Source organism: Myiozetetes cayanensis, unplaced genomic scaffold (assembly GCF_022539395.1).
Source record: "Myiozetetes cayanensis isolate MyiCay16 unplaced genomic scaffold, myiCay2020 scf5-8, whole genome shotgun sequence".
Classification (NCBI taxonomy): Eukaryota; Metazoa; Chordata; class Aves; order Passeriformes; family Tyrannidae; genus Myiozetetes; species Myiozetetes cayanensis.
The window spans coordinates 79,258,620-79,276,459 of record NW_026087742.1 but is presented as its reverse complement, the minus strand read 5'-3'; the positions used below and the strand labels follow the sequence as shown (position 1 = coordinate 79,276,459).

The 17,840-nt window shown below is 38.2% G+C and overlaps 1 protein-coding gene across 1 annotated transcript; it reads right to left on the bottom strand.

Annotated features, from left to right (window-relative positions):
• Nucleotides 1-1,536: 1,536 nt before the first annotated feature.
• ERCC5 (ERCC excision repair 5, endonuclease) lies at nucleotides 1,537-16,811 on the bottom strand. Its single transcript, XM_050332184.1, is given in 17 exon segments — nucleotides 1,537-2,242; nucleotides 3,574-3,658; nucleotides 4,583-4,783; nucleotides 5,642-5,786; nucleotides 7,655-7,868; nucleotides 9,349-9,468; nucleotides 9,842-10,074; nucleotides 10,422-10,931; nucleotides 10,934-11,584; nucleotides 11,917-12,124; nucleotides 12,967-13,110; nucleotides 14,012-14,072; nucleotides 14,826-14,918; nucleotides 15,020-15,135; nucleotides 15,649-15,824; nucleotides 16,425-16,525; nucleotides 16,700-16,811. Coding segments are annotated over 16 exon segments (3,582 nt in total). The 5' UTR covers nucleotides 16,513-16,525; nucleotides 16,700-16,811; the 3' UTR covers nucleotides 1,537-1,705.
• Nucleotides 16,812-17,840: the final 1,029 nt, after the last annotated feature.

Sequence of the window (17,840 nt, the reverse complement as noted above, 5' to 3'; positions counted from 1 at the left end):
ATTTTAGGAATCTAATACAAAGATGCTTAGCAAACTAAAAGTAGTAGTGAGTTATATTACAATTTTTATAATATAGATTTTAAGGCATCACACTCCTCTATATTCCAAATGTCTATTTGCTCAACAGATTGCAAATACTGCCATAAGAAGAACTACAGCTATCTACTAAGGCTTCTCTATTTTAGAGTGTAACAAATTCAGGACAAGAACTGTCTCTTACTTCACACATTTTTTAGAAAAATTAAGACTTCAACCTCAACTGTGTCTAGGGATCACAGAAAAATAATAAATTATCATACAAAAATACTAAACAAGCCCTACAGAGAAGTGAAGGTGTGTGTACTTTACCATACTCAGCAGAAGAAATTGAGGGAAGCTCTTCTAGGTTTATAAACTATTAAACAACTCACCAAGACCTGATACACACTTTCAAAGTAAAATTCAGTAATAATTCAGTAATAATTGAGGCTGGATGTGGCACTGAGTGCCATGATCTAGTAATCACAATGGGGTTGGATCAAGGGTTGGACTTGATCTCGAAGGTCTCTTCCAACCCAGTTAATTCTATGATTCTATGATTCTAGTAGGTGATTTACAAAGCAGTGCCGTAAACTGGCTGTATAGGCTGGGAATTTACTTAAAATGTTATAATCTTTTAGAAAAGTAGTATCAAAGAGGATCAGTTTTGCCCAATATAAACTGAACATGAAGTATTAGACTCTCTGCAACTGTGAGGGCCAAATCGCACCAAGTTCACCTCAGCCCATCATCCTTTTAGGAGAGGATAATGTCTCATACAAAACTTAAATATATGGACTTGTGTTTCAAACAATGAAACAATGAGAAACGCAGTAGAAATACCAAATGAGAAGACCAAAAAAAGGTAAGAAGGACTAAAATGCAATGTGAGAACAAAAGTAAGACTGTGCTTTTCCTCCTTAATCCACAGGAGGTAGAAATAAATTCTACAATCATTCAAAGAGGTGAGGTGTGTGAGAAGTCTGAGCCCAACACATTGTCTCCCACAAATTAATCTGATGTGAGTGCTGCAACCAGTGGGTACCTCTGAACACTACTTTTGCAAACAAATACTGTCTTTCAACATGGTCATGGAAATCCAAATCTGGAAACATGACATTTACATTCAGAACATAAACAATTACTGCACATCGGATTATATAAGGACTTACTGTACTGTGTGTTTTTCCTTGAGATTTTATGAGAGTTTGCATCATCTCTCTTCAATAAACAACATTACTTTGGGCACAAAACTTTCAAGACAGGCTTAGTGAAGGGCAAAGAAAAAACTAAATGAACTTATTTTCTGTCTTGCAACACCTAGAAATCACCCAGGTAGTTTTCAAAACTTCATTTAAGTTCTATGTTAAGGAAGCAACAGATTGCAGGTGATTTTAACAATTAACTCAGAATGTAAATGACTGGACATCACATATTGGTTCAATATTAAAATCTGAATCCGGAAAACTTATGTCAAGTTTAATCTAGGTCTTTATGAGTAAATGTGCTAAAATTAGTTGTTTCATTGTTTAGAATCCCTTCTATTTAAGGTCTGGACAGAAAATGCATGACAAGTACTTAACAAATAGGGATAATTTATTATATTTTATCAAAAATTCATTAGAGTATTTACAAAGCTTAAATCAAAAGCCCCACAGAAGTCTGTCCTTTTCATTACTTTTCTTCTTTAAGACTTCTTCTTTCTTATTCCTCTCTTGCCCCGTGACTTGTTTTTTCTGCCCTCAAACACAGGTTTGGCAGTCACCATGACTACATTTCCCAGGTCTTCATCCTCATCACTTGAGCTACTGCACCCCTTCTTCTCTTTATGGTCTGCAGTCTCTATTGTAGGGGTGTTTTTCCTCCTTTTGCTCTTGCCTAAATCTCTGCTTTCTGATTCCTCTGAGGAGTCACCAGAAGTTTCTGAAAGATGCAAATTTCCAATAAAACCACCTCCGTATAAACATTCTTTTCTGGAATCTGAATGTTTTCTTCTCTTTCCCCTCTGGGCTTTTGTTGCCACAGCTAGATTTGCACAGCCTGTGGTACCTTCTCCTTTCGTTTTCTCATGCTGTTCAAATTCCATCTCTATAACAGCAGTGGCATCGTCTGCTTCTTTTTCCTTTCTCTTCAGGCAAGTCACAGCTCTGCGCAGTCTCTGACTTTTAATAGCTAGTTTTTCATGCTGCTCTAGTCTGAAGAATGAATCAATTCGAAGCTGAGTCTACCAAAAATAAAACAGAGAGACACCTTTGAATGTTTCTGTGACAGTAATTCAGTTTTTATCTCAGCTATACTATAAGCCATCGAAAACTAAAGCAGGACAAAGGACTAATGAAATTAATACATGTGCACATAGATGTGAACAGCAAGATGCATTATTAAGTAATAGCCTATACCTTATTATAAATTATACAAAAATCTTTACAGAAACCAAATAATTAGCAACCATCAGTGCAATTCATAAACATTGTGCTGCTGATGATTAGACATACGTTGCTATTTTCAACCCTAATACAGAGAACCTCTGTAGTGCACTTAAGGATGTCCTTACAAACACATCCTTAGCTTCAAGCTGTTAAAACAGCAGAATGTTTACTAAGTAAATGCTCTAAGTGCACTTTACGTTTGTGCCTGCAAGTGCAACACAGTCATTTGACTCAAGTTCATTGTACCACATGCTGCTACAGCATAATTACGAAGAGTAGAACTTGAAGTAGTCATACAGGATGGATCTGTTCTATTCAACCACAGCTAGGCTTACTGTATAGATTAACGTAGTCCTCTGTATTTTCCCTAGAATTGTCTTAGAGAAATAGACGCTTCCAAAGGATGCTCCAGTCAACCCAAAAGTATATGTATTTAATCATGGGGTTTGGTACCTTTCAGTCCTTTGAGTGACACAGAGAACCTAGAACACTGGTTTAGACAACGTATCTACCTTGTGTATGACAAAAGGAGAAAAGAGCCTGAGACTTGGTGATCAGTTTTACAACTGACTTTGACAGTTTTCACAGTATGCATCACTATTCCCTTTCAGATTTCATTAAAGTTGACAGAACATTTATCTGGAAATTAGAATAATATTATTAATGGGCACTTGCTCAACAGTTCAGCCTGCACTCCTCCTCAAAGGATATGTATGGTATCAAATGGGCAGTGTCACTTCACCAAAACCTTAAGGGCATTTTTATAAATACTTTTTAGAGATAGTACACTGTCTTTTAAAATTACTGAAGCTGCTTGAGGCACCTGTAACATCAGCTACGTCCAGAAGAAACAGTAGCCTGGACTTGGGATAGGTGCTTGATAGATAATAAAATCTAGACCAACAATTGAAATTATGTAGAGTCCCTCGCAGCACACTCAAATCATACAGAAATGAAGCCTGGAGAAGTAAGTTTTATGATTTAAATATACATACATAAAGATTATAAAACATATGACCAAAGCCCAGTTTTTGAGAAATATATTTTAGTTTAAATCCTTGCTCTTAATTTTAAAATGCTTCTCGCAATTTTCCAGTTGCCCTAAACTATAGGTTTTATACTTTACCTGCTGCACATTCAGCTGTTTCATCACAGGCAAAAGGATTCCATCTATCTTCGCTATAGTCCAGCCAAAGTGATCCTTACAGAATGTGCAGAAAGTTAAGGAACTTTACAAAATGGCTATTAACTAGTATTCTGTAAACACATAAAATGAAAATTCCTCAAGTAAACAATGTCTGGAGGAAAGTTGCCCCAGTTCAAAAGCTTTTCTACTACAAAACCAGAGCAAAGACTGTAAGTTAATACAGTTGGCTTATGTGGACGTTTGCATTATTACGCTATGCATCACAATCACACTGTTACATCTCCAATAGTTGCAAAACCTTTTCTCTAATATCAACATTTCCAAAAGCATGTTTCAGTGAAGACAGAACTCATTTTGGCTACACAGTATCATCATAAGACAAAACAGTTATAAATAAACCTTATTTTTACACTTGCACACACTGGAAATTCCATGTACTGTTTAAAACACTTTTAGCTCTGCATGTATTGCCATCTACTTTTCAACAATCCGGTGCAGCTCAGACTGCAACAGATGCAACAAAAAGACATTACTGGAAGAAATGCATGGAATATTTGGGATAAAGTGCAGAATGAAACACCATTTCTGATTAGGCTTTGACTTATTCATGAAAAATGGCAAACATACATCAAGAGTATGTAAACAATCCTACTAACTCTAAATCTAGAAACAGGCACAGGACACTTACAGAAGCAGGAGGATCAAAACAAATTAGTTAGGCCAGCTACAAGATTCTATTTCCACACAAATCGAAAGGAGCCCACTCTCTCAGGAGGGCAGTGAAGTCTTGAGTACCACACAAGCATGGCTGCATTCCCTCGCATTCCAGAGCTGGTGTCATTTTAGGAAAGCATATGCGGACAGGCCTGGGGCTCCCTCACACCCAAGAGATGTTAAGAACCTACCACTCCATTACTTACTCACTAACACACTTTATGTACTTTGAATACTTTTACCTAACAAGTCCTACCATACAGTAAAAGGATATTCTCTGATCTGCTCTAAGTCAGGCTTCCCCCAGGTGAATGAACTCCTTGTCTCATCCACCACAGGCTTCAGGTACGCTTCTGCCACTGCTGGATTTGGGAAACCTGAAGAAAGCTGCAGCTCCCGTAGTTTCTTCTTGACCTTGGTATCATGTGGATTAGGTCTCAATTTCTTATTCTTCTGAGCCTCATTCCACCACTCACTGAAAAACAGAGATTATTAATTTGCCTCCATAACATATAATTTGAAATATCAAGAGCCACCCACTAATTTCAAGAGCCTTAGTCTCTCTACTTCAGCTGCTACAAGGGATGAGGTAGAAAATTTCTAAATAAAGGACAGTCAAAGTGATAAATAATCTGAAAACAGAGAAGACAAAACACACAGATTAAATGCAGTCATTGTAAGCCACAGTAGTAAACATCACCTAGATTCTCCATAAGTTGCTAAACGGAAGACCTTAACTTCAGCCTTACTTCTACACACAAGGATCGTTTTTTGAGATATTTTTTGGTATGAAAGGGGGAAAAAAAGAAAACAAAAAAACCCACCAAACTAAAGCAAACCAAACAAACCCCAATAAAACAAAACAAACAAACAAAACCCAAACCTTCCAATCATCCTCGCCTTTGCCAATAGAACTGCCTTGGCCCTCTTCAAATCCTTTTCTTCTCCACAGCCTACCTGTCTGTCTCTTTCCAGGTCATCCATTTTCTTTTCTCTATGAACAAGCTATAAGAAACTTCTCACAAACTCAGGCAGAATAAACCTCTGCTCCACTATGGATCCAGCTCTGCAACGAACTCTGAGGCAGTCACACAGTTTTACAGCTGTTCTGTTGTTTTCATTCATCTCACTGTAATTGCTGTATCAACATGTCACCTTATTTACCTATCATCTCAAATAGTGATATAATGGAGACGCACGTTTTACAGCTTAGTCTCCTTAATGATGGTCAAAGATGGTCATGCATTTTGCTGAATGCTTAAGCAGCAGAAAAGCATATTCATTAATATTCATAATATGGAGAGGCAAAAGAGCAAAACAGAATGAAGCATACGCAAATTTTAAGAGTGGTTCTAAGCCATGCCCAGGAAATTCATTTAAAATCTCCATCGCTGTTACAGAGCCGACATTTGGGATGCCTTCAGTGTAGTCACTTCCAAGCAAGTATGCCAAATTAATCAGCTTGCTTCTATCCAACCCTGTAAAAGAAAGTGTACAAACCAAATAAAACCAGTGGATTCAGCATTTATTCTCTTACAAATTAAAAAATATTATCTGAAAGGCAAAACGCAAGAGGAACACAAAGGCATTTACTCTGTAAAATTATATTTAATTCAACAACAGAATTTGCTAAATTATATTCTGGAGCATTGCAAATATGCTCCTGCTAGCTCAAGCGCCAATAGTTGTGCTAACCTGGCAAATACATCTTGCCAAAATTAAAATGTTACAATGGACATCAGGAGGAATTTTTTCGCAGAAAGGGTTGTTAAACATTGGAATGGGCTGCCTGGGGAGGTGGTGGATTCACCATCCCTGGAGGAGTTCAAGAAACAACTAGATGTGGCACTCAGTGCCACGATCTAGTTGATAAGGTGATGATCAGTCAAAGGCTGGACTCGATAACCTCAGAGGTCTTTTCCAACCTAAATGATTGTCTAAACCTTTGGGAAATTCAGGGTTGTTAAGAGATTTTTTTTTTTTACATTTATTTTATCCAATTACTGTCCTGTTCCGATCTAATGTTGACCCAAATTTAATGCTTTAATAAAAAAAGCTTTAATAAAAACATTCTGTTTGAATACTAGCCCATAATATTAATGCCTCTGCTTCTTAAAAGTGTTCCCCAAGTGGGAGGCTTTTGTTCTGTGCTGGTGCAGTTACTAAGTAGGCCAGAAGAACCTGTGGAACAGCCAGAAAGAAGGAAAAACTCAGCCGACCACTTCTACTTGATATGCTGTAAGGTTTGAGGCAACCAGACTGACTTTTAGTGACCAGTTTCAATAGTTTAGATTTCAATAAAAATTAATTTTTGAAAATTCAATGCAGAGAAGGAGGGATGTGAGTCTAAACACACAAAGCAAGATCATCATCATGCTAGTCAGGATATCTATCAAGAAAGGGGCTAAGAAAGAAGAATTGTACAACACATGGGAAAGAAGTAGCAGTACAAGGCTGCAGAGGAATGTGACATGAAGACCAATGGTGACTATTTTCCCCCAATAAATAAATAAAAGCTTTGGTTTATTACATTAATAACAGTTAAAAATCACATACATGCTTTTACAGCAATTCTTTCCAACTAAGCTACTTCAGTAGGGGAAAAAATATTTTGTTCAATTTGCTGGAAGAAGAAACCAAAGGTATATTTTTCACCACATAAAAATGTTATGAAATGTTACATGTTGAAGACATTAAAATATTATTTCAAAGTCTATAACCTCTCAAATTTGAAAGTGACAAAACTGATTTTATGAATTCTGCTAGAAAAAGACATAACAAGTTTAACTTGGCTCATATTTTCCCTAATACGCTATGTGACACTGAAGTTTAGTAGTTCAACAAAATTAGTAACAATTTGATTAGACTGGTTGAAGAGTAATATCTGAAAGTAGAAAAAAAATCTGTCAGTGTTAACTAAATAAAAAATGTTTTACATAGCATACACACATTCCTGATTCTCTTTTAATACATTAAGTGTCAGTATGCGCAAACTAACTTCCACTTTCAGACGACTATAACTCTGATGACATCAGAATATAATTTCCCCACCACATCAGGGAAGTCATGCTAACATTTACCCAGGAACTGATATCACAGTTCATATCTCCAGCCTTGACGATCATCACGTTAACTCAGTATATTAAATGCAGGAGTTTGTATATTCAGGGCTGTCAGTTGGCAGTAAAAAACAGCAACCTAACTGAATGGCTTTAGAGACTCTCCAAAGAACAGGCATTGTAATAACAGACACATGAAATTCTGTAGAAAATACAATTTCAAAGAGACAGATGGCAGCGCTGTCTTGTTAAAGACTGCGTTTAACAAATCAATACTCGAGGCTTACCTAGCTCATTTTGCAAATCAATATACTGGTAATATTCTACATATTTGTTCTGGCTGAAGAAATTTTTGTAAACGTGTCGCGCGCCAAATAACCAAACATCGCTGTCATCGGTGATTGTCCCAGAGGTCTGATCAGTAAGGTCCAGTATGGCACACTGTGCCTCTGCTTCCATCGGAGCTTCAATATACGGAATGCCAAACAGACGCAGAAGCTCCTGTAGGATGGAGGGAAAACAACAATTCATCTAAAGAATTAACTTCTATCATACTGGTGCCTGACTTGGAACTGCTAGATTCACACTTGGGATGTATTTAATATTTTACAGCAAATCTTAATTTCCACTAAAAAGTGCCAAGCACAGTTAAGGCAAGGGGGAAATTGCACTTATCTCAGGCAGATAGAGCCACATAAGTCAAGCACTACTTGAGCACATTATTACCACACATTTTGAGAACCTGCTATTTTAATTACCCAAGCACACTTAAGTACTGTGTTTTCCACAACAAAGAGAAAATTCCATGCATTACAATTATGCGGCCTTCATGAAAGAAAGACACAGGTTAATTGAAAAAAGAAAAATAAAAGTTAATCATATTTTTAAAAAATTGATCATCACTTTAGCTAAGAAAATAGTTGAAAGCATATCAGAAACATTCATATCAATCAGGAAACAGAGGGCAGAATAATCATTCTTTGAATCATGTTTTGATATACACATATTTTGATACCATTTTGCTTTTATGGAATATATTATTTAACTTCAGTTAAATATCCAACATGCAGTAGGTTTACAGACTTGTGCTATTTACACAATTCTGGATTATGTTCCCCACTCAGATAGCTTTTAGAGCCCTGACAATACTTTAAATTTTTACTGCAATAAAGACCAAAAGCACAAGGTCAAAAGATTTATAACTATAATGGTGAATCTGCGATCATATGACACATATTACAAAAGCATAATCTACTGGTCTTTAAAAAAATCATCTGAAGAAGAAGTATAAGCAAATAGGTAACCAAGATTAAAATATCATTTCAAAACTACCTCAATTATCCCTTTCATGCAAAAAAACCCCAAGCATTTACATATTTCTCAGAATTAATTGGTTAGCATAAGTTTATTGCATTAGACACTATCACTAGCCTACTGTATTATGAGTGTGTTAACCCAAACACATTGTATTGATCTTTAAACACTAATAGTGAGACAGCAGTAACAAGGCCTATGCAGGCATTACTGGTGAGATTCTTTAAAATGACTTACTCAGGGCATAAACTATACAGACTTCTTGTAATTTTTTACCTTTTAATCCCTAGGGGAAATCACAGTTTACCTAACACCCAGACTATATCAATTCTATACTGCTGAATGTAGCTTCCTAATATTTTTTTGTTCATTTTGGACCCCTCACAAAAACAAGCAAACTGTCTCAACCTTTAAAAGCTGGTGCTTAAAAGACACATTTATTTATCCTTAACTATATTATTACTTTATAATGTTATAAAATCAATGTAAATTTGTTGGAATTCAAGACTACCTCATTATTTTCAATATTTTAAAGCAAGTAAACTGAAGAAAACAACTCCCTAGGAGGAAAAAAGGTGACCATTATCAACCAAAATTACTAACAGCGTTTGAGTAAATGACTGGGGTGGAGGAGGGAAACAAATCAAAATGACTCAACAAATATTACCTGGCTTTCCAAGAACATCTGTCCTGTTACAGAAGCAGCAACACGCTCCTGCTGCTGTTTTTGAGACTGAAGCATATTCTGCTCAGTAGAAAGGTCCCTTTCTAATTCTTCTAGTTCTTCCTGAAAACATAAACCAAGATTTTCATTATTTCAGCAATTCAGGTATACTTAGTTAAGTACAGCACCAAAGTAAGTCTCCGGCTATAATTATTCCAGTAGTGTATGATCCATTAATTCACACTCAGAAGTTGTTACAACTTCTCTAATGCAGTACCAGAGATAGGTTGTCATCAGTGTGCTAAACCCTTACAGTTTCCCTCTGATTTCACAGAGATTATGATTAACTATCTTTAAACAAAAATCAGATCCTGTACAATTAGATACATATATGAGAAAGCAATGAAACAGTAAGAAGCTGTCCAGTAGTTTTCCTTACTTGGAGACAAAGCACTCCATTCCTACCTCAAAACAAGTAACAAGGAGAACAAGTTACCAAACTGATATCTTGCCACTCATCCACTGCATCTTTACCACCAGCTTCTCTTTCAACATTCTGAGCATTTCCTAACTGCACTTCATCGGACTCCTGCAGCAGCTCCTGTGTGACAACGTCAGGTCTGTCTGTCTCCACTTCTGAAAGCGTTGCTTCATCACCCAGTTTTTCATCATATTTAGTAGGAAACTCAGCCTCATTACTGATTTCAGTATCCACTTCAATAAAGCTTGCTATTAAGAGAAAATAGACACTTGAACATATTTTTAACTTAGGCAGTGTTTGTTTTTTTTTTCTACATGCAGACACAAACCAAGTGGCTGACCATTAATATACCAGTTAAATTCAGTGTACACAACAACATGCTTTCCTGACTCTCTGTACTGTATATTCAGGTTTCAATGATAAAATGTGACACCAAGGGGAAAAAAATAGCTCAAATTTTCTTCTCATGTCCTATGTGTGTAGGGATAGATGTATTTAAAGCACTTCTCACTAAGAGAAAAGGTTCACTTCAAAAGACTACAAATACAGTAAGTTCCTATATTTTTATCTTTTTACACAATTAAAAAGCACATACCATCGGAATCACTGTCTTCAGACTGTGATATCCCTTCTCTTTCCTCCTCAGGACCTCTTGCTTCTGGAAAAACTCTAATATCCTTTTGTACCTCAGATACATTCTCTTCTGTTTGCGAAATTATTTCCTCTATATTTTCAGAAATTTTCAAGTTTTCCTCATTTTTAGAAAGGTCTGTTGTTGGAGCATGAATCAAACCCCCAATACTAGTTTGTACAGAGGAACAACTTGATTTCTGCACACACAAATTCATATCCTTATCTCTCAAAGACTTTAAGTCCATCTTAGAACCATTTTCTTCTTTGTCTAAGTCTTTTTTGCCTTTTCCAGTATTGTCAATACAAGGATAATTTTCAGCTCTGGATATACTAGTATCTTTGGGTGAAATATGATTTTTGGAACCATTTTCTTCTTTGTCTACATCTTCTGTGTCTTTTCTAGCATTGTCAATACATGAATAATTTTCAGCTCTGGATATATTGGTATCCTTGGGTGCAATATAATTTTTGGACCATTTTCTTCTTTGCTTACATCTTCTTTGCCTTTTTTAATATTGTCAGTAGAAGAGTAATTTTCAGCTGTGGATACACCAGTGTCTTTGGGTGTAACATGATTTTCTTCCAACTCCTGACTCTTCTGTTCAAATTCAGCACCATGCATAGTCACTTGGACTGACGAACAAATTGTAGCTGTAGGTATGTTTGTTCCCTCCTTAACTTCAGGAATCTGCTCTTCCTCATCTGAGCTACTAAGCAGAAAATCTTTCACTTCTGATCTTTCTGGTAGCACTCCATCAGTTCTAACAGTAACAACTTCCTCCCTTTTATCCTCATCACTCAGAGCTTGCTGAATTGCCCGTAGTGTTCTTGGAGACACACTGCCTTCCTCTGTTACAAATTGGTCTACATTCAATTGTCCTGTATCCAGTTCTTCTTCTGAACTGCTTTCTACCATAGCTTCCTGGATAGCAATCAAAGTCCTAGGAGAGGGTGGTGCTGTCACCACGTTATTATCTTTCTCTATCTGCATCTTGTCAGATGCAACTACCTTTGCATTAGCAGGAGATTCATTGGTTTTATTCAGTTTAGTAAATTCAAGCATTTTTGATGACGGTCCTGCAGTAGTTTCCAAGTCTCTATTTATAGCTTCTTTTGCTTGAATACCTGAAAGAAAGTTTTTTGTTGATTTTTTTTTGTTTTAGTAAAAAAACTGCTTTATAGTAGTTTTACTATAAAGTTTTATACTTTATACTATGTTCATTTTACATAATGAGCATCATTATATAAACACATATAATGAACATCATTATATAAAGATTAATAAACCACTTTTCTACAGATTTACAGATCACAGTTAATTATGTGCAGTAGTAATGCACATTTCTTACAAAGCATTGGCTACATGCACCCGTAAACAATACTGTGTTTCTTTTAAAACTGCCAGTTGCAGAGTATACACTCCAAACAAGGTTTTACAAAATTAAGACCTGACATACCCTTTATCAGAATATAGTGAGAAGTCTCTTCAGAGACCACCCTCCTTGATTCCACTTCTTTCACAAAACCACCTTCATTTTCATACTGTGTTTGGATTTCACCCGAGTGCTGTTGATTCATTTCTTTTTGCACATTCTCTATGCACCGATTGAGGTTGCTTTTTTTAAGCAAGCCCCTAAGCTGGTACTGGGAAAACTCATTGGAGTCCTCAAAACAAAACAAAATGAAACAAAACAAAACAAAACAAACAAGTCAATTGAAATAAAATGCCCCTTTTAAGCAAGTTCATTTCCCACACTCTGGAGAGTGTGGGAACTCTTAAAAGAGTTCATTTAAACAGGTAACATTTGTGTTTTACTGACTGTTGCACTCCCAAGCGTCAGCAATACTATCCTGGTAACACACAAAAATTCTAAAAGGTACCAGTAGTTCTGACTGCTTGTTAAAAGTGAGAACTCAACTATGTGAACAACATAACTTAGCTGGCTGGCAGAGGTAATTTCCATCTTAAAAAAAAAAGCAATTAAAACAGAATCCACACGTGGACTATTTTAAAATTATGATTCTTAGCTATCATTTGATCTGACATATATTGTACTTTCAAATCTAACTGCACAAGTGGTACTGTAGGATTCTCCATTTGTCTCTGAGCAGCTTCAGCATTACAAAAGCCTTTTTCCAGTTGCCAGCTCCCCTAACAATCTCAGGGTCTAGAATCCTGGCTGTGTTCATTCTGCCTGAGTTATCCACACCAGTAGCTTATTTTTTACAATTGAAATCTTGGGCACAATGCTGATGAGGCATAAGACAGAGCACACTTTTTCCCATTCTTGCCAAACTGAATTAGCTCTGCTAATTTTAGTGGAAATCAAAAGATAAGGCAGTTAAGAGTAATTATTTCATTGGATTTTTTCCCCCCTCAACATAACATCTCTTATTAAGTAGTTCAGGGAGTAAAGCTTTCCAGATGTGATACGTTTACATAGTCCTCATCTGCGTTAATGGCAATAGCTCCATTCTGATGGCTTGAAAACTATTTTAAATATTACCTCTGGCATTGCTTCAAATAACGTTCTTCTTCGCTTTGTAAGTTCTTTAATATCAGTCAAGATCTCGTGTTTTACTTCTGGAGGCAGCTTGTTGAAATCTTCTGATTCAATATCTACAGAATAAGGATTTTCACATAACTGTTCCTATAAAAATAGAAAACAACACAAAATATATATTTTACATTACATCACAGCAAAAATAGTAAAATATTTAGAGTATCATTCCAAACAAGACCAAAAACAAAAACACTGTAAGAACTTTGTTGCTACTTCCTCTATGGTAAAGAAAACAAGGGAAAAAAAAGGTAACTGCTACATAATAAAACAATGTAAAGTACATAATTATTGACATACATTATACAGAGAAACTTGGTTTTATTCTTTCTACAAAAAGATACTTAGTAAAAGTCACAGAAGTAGATCCTATAGCCTCAGCTAGTCTGATTTTATCATTCTAAAGAGGTTCTACTTCAAAGATAAACAGAATTTTCAAGAGGTTTTTTTTTTCTATTGATGAAAGCAGAGATAATTTTATTACTCATTATGTCTTCTCCTTAGGTTATATATTTCTCTTCTACTGTTCCTATGAGCACATCAGAAGCAAATACAGATTTTATCTGTGAAAACTCAAGGAACGAAGTGCTTCAACATCAGTTCATATTTGGAGAAGCAAAGGAAGCTTGTTAAATATGCTGTCTTTTATGTGTGTACATACGTGTATAAATGCATGCATGTCATGTACATCATCATAAAAAACAATTTCTTCTCCACATTTTCAGACAAAGTAGTAAAAAGAAAAAAAAAAAAGTGATACCATAAAAAATTTCTATTCTGTTGTATTCTAGTGGAGAAATTACATTTATATTTCCTCATTATCAGGAATTCTTAGAGTACCAAAAATTAAATTGTTTGTTTGAGAAGTAATGCTATAGTAAGACCTATATCTCCAAACGATTGAGTTTTTTTAAGCTTTTGTTTGTCTTTTAAGCATAGCACATGAATGAAAAGATTGTTCACAGTAACAGGGCAATTAGGTTGCACTTACTTGCAACATCTTTTTTTGGCTCACTCTCATTTGCCATTCTTTTTCTTCCTCCTCATCCGAGCTAAAAATCACAAAGAGAAAACAAAAGGTGTAGATATTTACCCAGGAAAATAAAGCTCCTATTTTAAGCAAAAGGATATTAGTGATTGTTTTGGTAGTAAGTACAGAAATACACACACATATATATATGCATATACATACAAACACACATAAATACGTACAAGTGTCAAAAAGATCTGAGCAAAAAGCAAGAAGGCAGACTTATGTCAGCTAAAACTAGATTGAGACAACTGATGCTGCTTAAATCACTACCTGATAATGTTTAAAGTGCATGAAAGGACAGATACACATAGAGCAATCTAACGCATAGCTTCATGTTCTCAGTTTGTTAAATTTGTCACATTTGACAAGCACGAACAGGGCCTGCTTCTGCTGAACACATCGACAGTCTGAACAGGGGACACAAACCAGAGTCAAGCTGCCACACAGGCAGCAGTCACCCAAGCTTGAACAATCAGTCCCACTTAGTTGTACAGATATGGCCACAGAGTCTGAGGTAGAACTTTCAGCCTTAAACATGGATCCAGTGGAGAAATTTAATCTGTGGGCTGAAAGCTTCTTCTGTTACTTTCTCATAAGTAACTAGAAGGGTTCTGTATAAAGTTATAAACAAACTCTCCAAAAAGAAACTGAAATAAAATATAAATTTAAAAGAAAACCTTCATATATCATAACTCAAACGCCTTTCAGCAGCATAAAAAATGTGTTTAATGCTTTTACCCTAGTTTAAGCTATTTTTCTTAATTTTACCTACCTATTCTTCTCTTCATCTTCTAAAGCAGGCAATACATACATATCATCAATTTCTGCTCTTCGAACTTGTGTAATACTGGGCAACACTTCATTGCTTAGGGAAAAGGGGAAAAAAAACCCAAAAACAGTGATTAACAGCTACATAAAGAATTACCAGACACTTATAAACAAGGGAAAAATAATTTTTATTCTTGCCTTTTTCCCGAAAGAGCAGTCTTGATAGCGTGTCTCTTCAAAAGCGTTTTCAAGAGTTTCTCTGTAGTTTCCCTGGAATCACTGAGGGCAACCTCTTTTCTTTGCCTTCGCTTAGCCTGTGAAAATAAGATTAATACCAACAAGATTTTGCCCGATGCTGAAGATGCACATCCAATGAATCACTGTCAAAATTCTGTGTGCTGAGCCTATGAGCTACTCCAAACTCATCCTACACTACTGGGGTCATCACCTTCAAAGCCTCTAAATCTATGTCTGTTTCCTCTGTGGGACTTGGGAACAGCTTTCAGTTTCTGGGTACAAATACCACAAGAGTTCATTCAGGTCCATTCTGCAGCATGATGCATGCTTATGCCACCCTCTACTTCTCCACAACCTGGTTTCTATGCAAATCAAACCTGCCTCTATCAAAAGAAAGCTGCTGCATGCTCCAAGAGCTAACCTAGGCTGGAGAGCTGCAGAGGACACCTGCACAGCAGTGGTTTCATGCTCTCCATCCTCACAGATCAGAAGCACAAGGAGAACAGTAGGAAGGAAACTGAACATGGTTACTTAGCATCAGTAGACATACACCCTATTTTGCATTGTAATGAGTCAGCAAAGGCACTTACCAAGGTTTGTCTCTTCAGAAGAGGTGCCTCTCCATCAAAAACAAAGACAGGTCGAATTCGGAAAAACAGTAGCTTGCAGAGTCGATGGAACAGAGTGAGGAGGTGAGCGTTCCGTACGGAAATACCCCCACGATCTCTGGTTCCCTTTATTGCTTGGTTCAACCAAATACTGATATCTTAAAGAACCGTTGAGAGGAAAAAATGTGCTCTCTTACACATATATTACATTAAGAGTTTGTATAAAGTGCACATATTTGACTGAGTGGCTTTTACCCACTGCTCCAGGCTTGGTTTATGGAAACCAAAATTATCCAAATAGATGCGAACTTTGGAGATGAATAAATTCTTGCCCCTATTGCCCTGCACAAAAAGTAGAGTGGAAGCAACTATGGAGCAAGTTTTTTACAAATAAATGAAGGCTAACTTCCCTCCACATCTTTCGAGCATTTAACCAAGCATACAGGATAGGAAAGCTGATCCTTAACTATTTAGGATCCCATCATACAGTCCTACTGAGAGCAGCACATTTGGTTATTTATAAAGCACAAAATCCTAGAGTTCAACACTTCTGTAAGGAACCTATTCAGAAAAGCCTATTTTTAAAAAGATAAAAACAGAAAGAGCTTATTGTAAAGCATAAAATCCACTTACCAAAATGCTGTCAATTTAAAGTTAATAACAATCATAATCATCATAATCTCAACAAGATGATCACTTATAAATTAAGATAATCTCTCTCACAACTCTGGCTCCCCAGCTTTACTTTTAAAGGATACCCACAGCAAGAATTTTCCCTTCTAGCGTTTCTGGGTTTATGGGTCTCCCGGTGCATTCGAGCAGCTTCCAAAGCCCTTGAACTCCCATGGTCCTTTCTTAGCTGCTTTGAGAGAAAAATCTGTGAGGCACAAACGAAGGGATAACCCAAAGATCACGCGGCCCACGTCTGCTTCACTAACGCAAAGAGAAATAAGGAGGCAGCCGATCGGCCCCGGCCCGGCAGGGGCGGGCGGGGGTCGCGGTGTCGGCCCTGCGGGGGGCGGAGGGGGCTCACCTGCGGCGGGGCGTGGAGCGGAGCTGGGCGGGGGACCCGGAAGGGCCGCAGAGGCCGACCTGCCTCGGCGGGCAGTGAATGCAGACACCGCCCCGCTACCGCCCCCAGTACCGCCCCAGTACCGCCCCCAGTACCGCCCCCGGTACCGCCCCAGTACCGCCCCCAGTACCGCCCCCAGCACCGCCCCCAGCACCGCCCCCAGCACCGCCCCCAGCACCGCCCCCAGCACCGCCCCCGGTACCGCCCCCGGTACCGCCCCGGCGCTGCCCCAGTACGGCCCCTGCCTGAGGCCAGACGCCTGCCGTGGGCTGGAGGGGGGCGCCGGTGCCCGTCCCAGCCTGCGAGGAGCCGCTCAGTCCCGACCCTCACAGCGGGGCCGGGCGGCTCTCACCACCCTGTCTCCGCCCGCGTTCCTGAGAAGGGCAGGCCCCCCGCCTGCCCGGAGGAGAGCCGAGTGCCGAACACCAGAGACTCACAGAACCGATTAGGTTGGAAAAGACCGCTGAGATGATCGAACCCAACCTATGAGCGAACACCACCCGTGTGAACGAGACCATGGCACTACGTCCAGTCTTCCCTTAAACAGCGCCAGGGACGGTGACTCCACCGCCTCGCTGGGAAGTCTATTCTAATATCTAATCACCGTGTCTGTGAAGAAATTCCTCCTTATGTCCAGCCTAAACTTTCCCTGTTGCAGCTTGAGACTATGTCCTCTGGTCCAGTCGCTGGTTGCCTGGGAAAAGACACCGACCCCCATCTGGCTACAACCTCCTTTCACGTGGTTTTAGACTGATAAGGTCATCCCCGAGACTCCTTTTCTCCAGATTAAACAGCATCAGCTTCTTCAGCCGCTGCTTACACGTCTTGCGCTCCAGACCTTTCACCAGCTCCACTGCCCTCCTCTGGATGCAGAACGAAAAAAGGCTCATGCCACAGAACAAAATCTCACGTCGCAGAATGAAAAAAGAAAGTCCTCTATTTTTTTTCTCCCCGAACGACATTTTCCTTGCAGCATGTGCTCTCCCCACTCCACTCCACCACAACCACAGTGCCCCTCACTGCACAAATCCATCCGTCAGTGAATCCCTAGGGAAAGCTCCCTGAAGCATAACCCCGAGGATGAGGACATGGACTTTACTCC